The sequence below is a fragment of the Octodon degus genome, unplaced genomic scaffold (assembly GCF_000260255.1).
Source record: "Octodon degus isolate 3935 unplaced genomic scaffold, OctDeg1.0 scaffold00003, whole genome shotgun sequence".
NCBI classification, from domain to species: Eukaryota; Metazoa; Chordata; class Mammalia; order Rodentia; family Octodontidae; genus Octodon; species Octodon degus.
Window position 1 is genome coordinate 32259937 of NW_004524579.1, and position 9850 is coordinate 32269786.

General features: G+C 36.2%; 1 protein-coding gene and 1 pseudogene across 2 annotated transcripts in view; both read left to right on the forward strand.

Moving 5' to 3' along the window:
- Positions 1-9850, forward strand: part of CUNH18orf54 (chromosome unknown C18orf54 homolog) — a 22763-nt gene that overhangs the window by 5984 nt on the left and 6929 nt on the right. For both annotated transcript variants that reach the window (XM_023715032.1, XM_012514766.2), the window contains 3 exons: positions 1434-1536; positions 3832-3963; positions 9322-9392. In XM_023715032.1, coding sequence (XP_023570800.1) covers positions 1434-1536; positions 3832-3963; positions 9322-9392 — 306 coding nt within the window. The remainder of the gene's footprint in view (positions 1-1433; positions 1537-3831; positions 3964-9321; positions 9393-9850) is intronic.
- LOC101588000 lies at positions 7617-8474 on the forward strand (annotated as a pseudogene).

Below are 9850 nucleotides of genomic sequence, written 5' to 3' on the forward strand. Positions count from 1 at the left end.
TTTTTTTTTTTGTGGAACCAGGGATTGAACTCAGGCCCTTGCACTTGCCAGGGAAGCGCTTATTCCACTGAGCCATCTCCCCGGCCCCCATCAGTTCATATTGTGATGGATATGCTTATAGATAAAACCAAGGATGCATTGTTGAGTAGAATGGATTGATCTTAGTTTACCATTGGCAAATTGTTATCAGTCTGCCATCAAGTTGAAGCAAAATTGAATATGAACACTAAAGGTAGTCTTCTAAAAGGTAGAGTATAACTAAGATCAGTGAATTGCTTTTAAAAATTTTCAATATGAAAAATTTCAACCAAATTTAAAAGTAGAAAACTGGGCATGGCGGCACACACCTGTAATGCCAGCACTGGGGAGGCTGAGACAGGAGGACCCCTGTGAGTCTGAGCTGCACAGCAAGACCCTGTACCAAATAAATGAATAAATAAATAAATAAATAAATAAATAAATGATTAAAAGTAGAAAGTTTTAATTTCGTAGTGGACGTCTATGAACCATGCACTAATCTTTTTTTTTTTTTTTTAAACTGGAAATTGAACTCACGATCTTGGACTTGCCAGGCAGGTGCTATGCCACTGAGCTATACCCCCAGCCTACACCCTTCTTTAGTAATCATATAAATGTTTTTGATAACACTATATAGATGGATATCCAAACTATATTGGTGAACAGTAAGGAAGAAAAGACTACCTGGAGTGAGAAAAAACTCAAACTACAAAACAAATGTTAATAAAGAGGTACTTCTTTATAACAAAAAATATTAGCATAGGACATTTAAATGTTATGAAAGGATTCTTAAATATCTGAGTTTTTGAGTTATAAACACTTTATAGTGATAAGATAAATAAGATAATTATAAAAATAAGATGATTTCTGTGACTAATAGAATTTGCGTTGGCAAAGTTCTGTAGAGTAAATGTGTCTTGCTGCCTTGCAGTGGTGCATTCAGTGGGAATTCTTATGAGTTTGTGGGGATTTGACTCTCATTGGATAAATAGTTCTCATTTAAAAAAAATTTTAGTGATGCCAGGAATTGAATCGAACATGCTAGGTATACACTCTATAGTAATGTACGCTGCTATGCTGATGGTGTTTAATTGGGAAAATGTACTATTTTACTTTTTCCAAATGAAGTTTTAGAGCTATAGTTGAGAGTTTATTCATTTATTTAAGGACTAGCTCTTCAATTTCTTTATAGTTTTTCTTTAAAACTTGGAAGGCACAGTGAGAGGGTAGAAAGATGTTGGATTCTTCTGTCAATTTAGTGAGAAGATGGGGAAATTACCATACAACATTAATCATGTCTGTGATAGTTATTTCTTGGTGATTACTTATATTTAAATGAAAATTCTTAAATTATATACTAATCTTTAGAATTTGAGAACTTAATTGCTGTTTCATATCCTTTAAATACTATTTAGCAAATCTCCTGTTCCTGTTAATTCTGATGATAGTTCTCAACAGACTTCAACTGCAAAGTGTGCTAAAGAGGTTCTTGAAGACTTTTTGAATAATGATAATCAGGTAAGTGAAATTAAATCTCTTTAGCTTATTAAAAGAAGGTTTATGACTAACACATAGATAGGAATTTCTCAAATCCTGTCTTCTAGCATTATTGTAGTCTTCCCTCCATCCCCATACCAGGAATTGGACTCAGAATCTTGTGGTTGCCTGGCAGGTGTTTATGCCACTGAGCTATATCCCCAGGGCCCTGCTTATTTTTATTTTAATATATGAAAGTAAAACGACCAGGGTAGAGGGGGTTTAGAAGACAAAGTGAACCTTTAGATTAGTTACTACATAGACTGGTTGTTTACTTGTGTTTCTAGGATACAATGTAACTTAAAATAGGTAACTTAAAATAGGTAAATTATTACCAGGTTTACAAAAATCAATTTTCTGTGTATCTTCTAAATAGCCCTCAAAGGTAAAAATGATTTATAACAACTTAAAAATTAAGCATGCCTATTGTAAGGATATATAAGGAGTACTGTAAGTGTAAGGAAGAAAAATTAACTGGATTATGGAAATCAGGGTACAAGTTTAGGAATTGTGAAATTTTAGCAAAACCAGAAAAGAGTCAGTAAGCTAAACACCCACAAGGAATAGCATTACATCTAGTGCTAATAGGAAGTATAGAAAACCCAAGGCAGAAATGTATGAGGCATCTTCCAGGAATGTCTGAATCTAATCAGTGAATCAGTGTCAGAATGAACACAGATAAGAAGGGTCAGAGGACACTGGAGAGGTAGCCAGGAGAAAGATCCTGTAGGCTCTTGTAAGCTATAAAGATGTCACATTTTGTTCTGAGTTGGGAAGTTACTAGAGGGTTTTTAATGGAGGAGTGAAATAATCAACATTTTTATATAGAAAATTACAGCTGTGTGGAACATATTGTAAAAAGACCCAGAGATAGAGTTGAAGCTCTAGTTTGCAGGTGCCTTAGTGACTTCACTGTTGCATGGGATACTCATAATACCCTACACCTATCGCTTAAAGGCGTGATTTCTTTTGGCTCATAGTTTTTGTTCATGGTCAGCTGGTTTCAACGCAGGATGACAGAGGGCCCTGGAGAGGATAAAGGTGTTCAACCCATGGCAGCCAGGAAGCAAAATAGAGGAGCCAAGGACCAGACTATATCCTCCTAGGTCACACCTCCAGCGACTTACCTCTAACCAGGACCTATCTCCAAAAGCACATTCAGCCACTAACTCATCATTGAATGAACCCACTGATTTGTATATTGATCCCATGATCCAGACATCTTCAAAAAACCCCAACTCTGAATTAATGAGACTTATGGGGGACATTTGTATCAGAATGTAATAGAACACTATTGCAACCTTATAGTGGTTCTGGGTTTGGGTAGATACGTTAAAAGTCATAAGAAATTGTTAAACTTGAGATACATTTTAAAGGTAGGTCTGATAAGGTGAATGTACTCTGATGAGGTTGGTATTGGCATTTTCTTAGGGAACTAAAAGTGGTAGAGAAACACATTAGGAAGAAACACTTTTTAAAGTTTGACGTAGATGAATATGACAATACCATGTTGTACCCTCTTGCTTGCCCACACATATATAACCACATTTTCAAACTGTTTTTTGAGGTTGTCTTGCTTCCTTTTCTCTCATTGCTCAGACAAAACACTCAACACTCAAAATTAAGGAAGGAAAGGTTTGTTGAGCTCACAGTTTGTGGAGGTTTCAGTCCATACTTGGCTGGCTCCGAGGCAGAGTGGCACATGGCAGAGGGCAGCAATTCATGGCAGTGGAAAACAGCCAGAGAGAGCAACAAGAGCAACAAGGGAGGGATGGTCGAGAGCAAGCCTCTTTCCCTCCCTTATACTGTATGCAAGCTACCCACTCCAGGCGATATAGCACTCACACCCATAATCCCAGCATTGGATCATGAATCAATCAAAATCTCTGGAAGCCCACCCTGTTACTGCATGAGGCTTTAGGGGGACATGTAGACACAAACCACAACAGAGGTGTTTTCTGTTTGAGGTAATTTTAATGTAACTCTGTAGTTGCAAAAATAATACATACTGTGCTCCCCAGCCTCCTATAATATCTTAGATAACCATAGTGTATTGATTATCATTAGATAATTAACACAGATGCACAACTGTTAATTGGCACTGGACTCAAACTCAGAACCTTGCATTTGCCATGTAGCCACTGTGCCTCTGAGCTATATCCGAGCTCCATTGTTTGGATTTTTGCATTAATTTATATTAGGGGAAAATAGTACAAAATAGAATTCCTTTTTTCAAATTTGAATGGTTAAACTCATGCTCGTTTGTTTTGACTTTAGAGTTCTACCCTTTCAGGAGGGAAACATCATGGTCCAGTTGAAGCCTTAAAACAAATGTTATTTAACCTGCAAGCTGTGCAAGAAAGTTTTAATCAGAACCGAACTATAGAACCAAAAGAAGAGATTAAGCAAGTAAGCACAAACATGGCTTATGAATTGAAAGCTATGAATTTGTATAAAGATTTCTTCCTACATCTTTTTCAGATCAGCTTCTAGTTATCTTGCTAGACACATGCCAACATGTCACAGAGCAAATGCTGTAGTTGTAGTACTATACTGTTCTTATTTTAGAAAGTGATTTATTCATACTGTTAGTTTAATTTTAACCTGAGTTTTTTTTTAACCTCTGAACGTATTTTGATGATTTCAGTTCCACCCCTTGTTTAGACATGATGATGTTACATCGGTAGTATGAGTTGTAAAAAATGTTTTGTTAAGTCCTACGAAATTAATCTGTGTGGTCCATAGAGTATTTATATTTGAGAAACCCTAAAAAACCTTTCCAATATTAGACTTATTTGTCTGCTGTCAGCCGATGTTTACTTTTGTGTTTCCATGTATTTATTGACTCTTGAATGCAGTTATGATATGTTTTCTTTTTAAACTTGTGTATTTTGGGCCGGGGTGATGGCTCAGTGGAATAAGTGCTTCCCTGGCAAGCACAATGGCCTGAGTTCAATCCCTGGTTCCGTCAAAAAAATAAAAAAATAAATAAACTTGTGTATTTCTTGGAAATTTGAACCTGTTTCTGCTTTGTTCTGCTTTTCTGTGGAAATGAATTTAAAAGTATAGTGTTTAAAAACGAAGCTTTTTTCAAGTCTAAATTCTAATTCTGCCCCCTATTAGCAAGTGGAATATTTGTGCAAATAAATACTTATGTTCTTTAGTTTATTTTCTTTAATTTTTTAATCTCAAAAATTTTTATTTTTTGGTGCATAATGTGTTTTGAAATATATATAGTATGGAATGGATAAATTGGGTGGTTGATGTGTATTGTCTCATATTTTTTTTTGGGATGAGAACACTTAATTTCAAGTAGATAATGCATTGTTACTAACTATAGTCACCATGTTGCATAGTAGCTTTCTTGAGCTAATGCCACCCAATTGAAATTTGTTTTTTGGTCAGTATCTTCATATCTTCCACCACTTCAACACTGGTAGCTATCATTTTATACTCTCTGCCTATATGGTATTCTTTTTTGAGATTTCACATGTGAATTAAATCGTGTAGTATTTGCCTTTCTGTGGCTGGCTTATACTTCTTTGCAGTTTCCTTTTCTGTGAAAGGAGGTTGTTGAGAACATACAGTACTTTGAAACAGTCTAGTTAGTATAGTACTTGACACCTGATAAATGTTCGGTTAAATTGTAGCTCTTTTTATTGTCAGTCTTCTGTTACTGTCACTCAGGGCTTTATAAAATTCAGTCTTCATTACAAATGCGTGGGTCAGTTCTTTTTATTTTTAAGAATAAACCATAAACATTAAAAAAATACAGAATTTCTAAACAAGATGACAGGAAATTAACAATGGTTATTATATTGTATATTGTTATCTTCAAAGTAGTTGTTCAAATTACCAGCAATAAGCATGTACAATTGATAAAAAAATTAAGCACTGCTTTCAATAATCCAATAGAAATTAGTAATATCATTATCTTACCTAGCCTGTCTGTCTGTTTTTCCCTTCTTTCTTTATTTTCTCCTTTCTCCCACCCCAGTTCTTTCCTTTTGAGCAGTTTCCTTCCCTTTTATATTTGTTGTACCTTTCTAATTTTATTTACCCTTTTAGTTTCTTGTGCTAGGGATACAATACAGTGTTTAAGCATGCTTATGAGCATGGTCTCTAGTTGCATCCATTTACCTATGAAGGCCTTGAGTTTCTCTTGCTTTATAGTTGAGTAATACTCCATTGTAGAAGAATACCACATCTTTTTTATCCATTCTTGTGTTGATGGGTATTTAGGTTGTTTCTAAGATTTTAGCTGTAACAGTTGTGCTGCTATAAACATGAGCGCATATATATTGTGTGTTTTTTTTTTTTTTTTTTTTTTTGCGGAACCGGGGATTGAACTCAGGTCCTTGCACTTGCCAGGGAAGCGCTTATTCCACTGAGCCATCTCCCCGGCCCATATTGTTGTGATATGATGCTTTTAGGACTTCTGGAGAAATATCCAGGAATGGGATAGAGTCAAATGGGAGCTCTAATCCAAGTTTTTTGAGGAATCGCCACACTGATTTCCTCATTGTTTACATCAGTCTATACTCCCACCAACAGTAGAGCAGGGTTCCTTTATCCCCACAGCCTCTCCAGCATTTGTTATTGGTTGATTTTATGATGATAGCCATTGTTTCTGGTGTGAGATGGAACTTCATTATTGTTTTAATTTGCATTTCTTGGAGCAGTGTTGTTGAATATTTTTTCATGTATTTGCCATTTGTGTATTTTCATACACAGAGAAATGTGTATCTGTCTCAAATGCCCATTGTTGGATTGAGTCTTTGAATTTTGGGGCCCTGATTTTTTTTTTTTTAATTCTTTTTTTCATGTATTTAGGACAGGGTCTACAGGGTCTCACTATGTAGCTCAATCAGACTCGTAGTGATTCTCCTGTTTTCAGCCTCCCAAGTGCTGGGATTACAGGCACGTGCCAGCACGCCCAGTCTCAGTCACTGTGTCATTGTGCCCTGGAGGCTGGACCAGTGGGATCAGCTGCTGCATTCTGCCTGAGCAGGCACTTTAGTCTGCTGAGCCATCAGGCCAGCCCTTTTAAAATCTTTATGTGTTTTAAATGCAAGTCCTTTGTCTGCGGGACAGTTTGCTAATTTTTTTTTCCCACTCTGTGGGTTGCATTTTTACTTTGCTGGTGATTTTTGTTGATGTGCGAAAACTTTTTAGTAAGATGAAATCCCAGTTGTTGGTTCCTCGAAGTATTTCTTTTGTAGTTTGGTTTTTGTTTATGAGCTCTCTGCCTATATCTATGTCTTCAAGGTTTCTACATCCTTTCTCTTCTAGTAGATTGTGTCTCTGTTGTAATATTAAGCATTAATAGTTAATACTTTTAATATTTAGGTCTTTGGAGTGGATCAGTTCTTAAGAACTATCATCCACTTCATTTGAATTATATTTAAACGTTTTTCTCCAGACATTCTAATAATCATAGCATTAACATACAGAGTGTAATTCATCCTTCTTTTAAATATCACTTAGACCTAGTCTTTTCAATAAAACTATTTCAAGCCAAGATTTGAATTTTAATGGACATATGTTTAGAAGCATATTTTATTTTTTAATTTTTTTGCAGCACCGGGGATTGAACTCAGGACCCTGTGCTTGCCAGGCAAGCGCTTATTCTACTGAACTATCTCCCCGGGCCCTAGAACCATATTTTAGGGCAATTCAAAGGTGAAACTAAGTGATACTTGTAGTATTTTTGTTTTTCGTAATATTTTTAGACTAAATGAGATAAAATAGTTAATGCTCTTTTGAAAACTGTTGCTAGAGATTATGGTGGTTGGAGGGACAGCAGTGCATACACGTCCTGCTGGAGAGAGCTGGATTCTCGTTTCAGGTCACCGTCAGAAAAACTAAGTTTGGCATACAGTAAGGATCAGGAAATCTGATCCTGATTGCAGAACCGTCCTTGATTACAGATTCTTGGGTGTTGTCTCCTACTTCATCCTTCCAGACCACCCCAAAGACCTATAAGATTCCACTTGGGAAATTGCTGTAGTTCTTGGAAAGGAAAGAAGGAAGGTTGTTGGTTGATGTAAAAACAGAGTTGAATGAGTTCCAGAAATCAGGGTTCTCAAACTTGTGGATGGCACTCTGTAGAAGACAACTTCAAAAAGCCATTGAGAAGCAATATTCAGAGAAGTAAGTTGAGAGGGGCCTCAGGAAAGAAGGTAGTTGGTCTTCAGCCAAAGAATCTTGAGCCAGCTCTTCCAGGAAGATGGGGTGGTTGGTCCATGGAGAACTTTCCCTCAGATTCTGCAAGAAAGACAAGAAAGGAGCAGCAGAAGGCTCCTGGGAATGGAGATGGCAGTACCAGTGAAGCACCTCAGGCCCTTTGGAAGAAATGGGCCCAGGAGGACCCACTATTGAAAAGTGAGGAAACATTTAAGAATAGGATGAAAGTTAAAGTGAAGATTCCTGAAGAATTAAAACCATGGCTTATGAAGGACTGAGCCTTAATGAGCAGGCAGAAGCAGCTTTTTCAACTTCCTGCTAAGAAAAATGTAGGTGCCATTCTGGAAGTGTATGCTAATTGTAAGAAATCACAGGGAAATGTTGATAATACGGAATATGCAATTAATGAAGTTGTGGCAGGAATAAAAGAGTATTTCAATGTGATGTTGGGCACTCAGCTGCTCTACAAATTTGAGAGGTGCCTTTATGCTGAAATCCTCTTGGCTCATCCTGATGCGCCAATGTCCCAGGTTTATGGAGCACCACACCTATTGAGATTATTTGTGAGAATAGGAGTGATGTTGGCCTATACAGCCCCTTGATGAGAAGAGCTTTGCACTATTGTTAGGCTATTTGCATGATTTTCTGAAGTATCTGGCAAAGAATTTTGTGTCACTGTTTACTGCCAGTGATTACAAAGTGGCTTCTGCTGCTACCATCACAAAGCCCTGTGAGGGTCTGCTGACCTCTCACCACTGATGTCTGGTGTCTATAAACATTTTCTGTTCTTGGTCTTTTACTTGTGTAGTTAATGTTCTTTAAAATTGTCAACGTATAACAGGGTTTATGTTTCAGTTTGTTTTTGTTCTATTTTAAACGGAAAATAAAAGGAGTATAAATGAGGAGTATAAACTCCTCATTTCAAAGTTGCTACATGTGTATGCAGTAATTAGACAAGGAAAAAGCATTCAGTAGACCATTTTATTGCCTAGTTGAAAACATTGCTTAAATGCTGGTAGTTCTATCCCTTTGACACTACACAATTTTCTAATAAGGGTTCAATGCTAGGTGACAAAACTCCCTGATTCCTAGTGCCAAAGGTTCAACTTAATATATATACCTGAAAACCCATACATTTTTGCTCTCTTCTTTTTGTCTTCTTCTTTTTTTTAATGGTGCTTGAATGAAGTAAAGCAGCCCATCCTCTGCAAACCTCCTTAGGCATACTGTGGTTCATATTATTGAAAGATGATGGTTTGCTTCATGGTTTTACTCAAATTGTTGAAGGATGGTGATTTGTTTGTTGGTTTTTGTATTTGAGTCTAATGTATGTTCTAACATGATAGAGGCAATGCATTATTGTATAGACACAGTTTTCTGGCATAAATGATATTTTAGGAATTGTATTTCAGATCTTAAATAAAATTTGTTTCTAAATTTCAAAGCAAAAAAAAAACTTGCTAGAAATAATTCTTTAGAGGTGCAGAAAACATTTTAGTGTTCTTAGTCACATTTTAAATAGCACTTTATAATTGTCAGATATTTTATTATATTTTTACTTTTTGATGTTTTTAATAATAGGTTCCAGAAGATGATTTCTCTAAATCTCAACTGAAGGAAAGTATGATTCCTATTACTAGGTCTCTTCAAAAGTAAGTATTATTTAGCTGTTGTAGATACAATTCTACATTCTCCTTCCTTTGACTTATTTTTATTAATTTTATTGAGAAATAGCAATGAGACAGTTTCAAACCTGATTAATAGAACAGTTTCAATAATTAATACATTGCATATTGTTGTCTTCGTAGTGGTTATTCACAGTATAAGATGCGGACTTGATATCCTGTCCAGGCACTAGTAGTACAAATCTTTCTTCTCATTGAGTTAAGAGAAAGTATCTGTATATCTGTCCTAACTATTTTGTATATACAGATACAAAATGGTTCTTCATTTGTATCCCCTTTTTTGGTTTAGTTTTGTCAGAGATGGGTATTCCATTGCCATTTAAATATTGTAGGTGCGGGGCTGGAGAGATGGCTCAGTGGTCTAAAGCACCTACTTGGAACTAGCTTGGCAAAGCATCAGGGACCGCGGTTCAATCCCCCAGCAC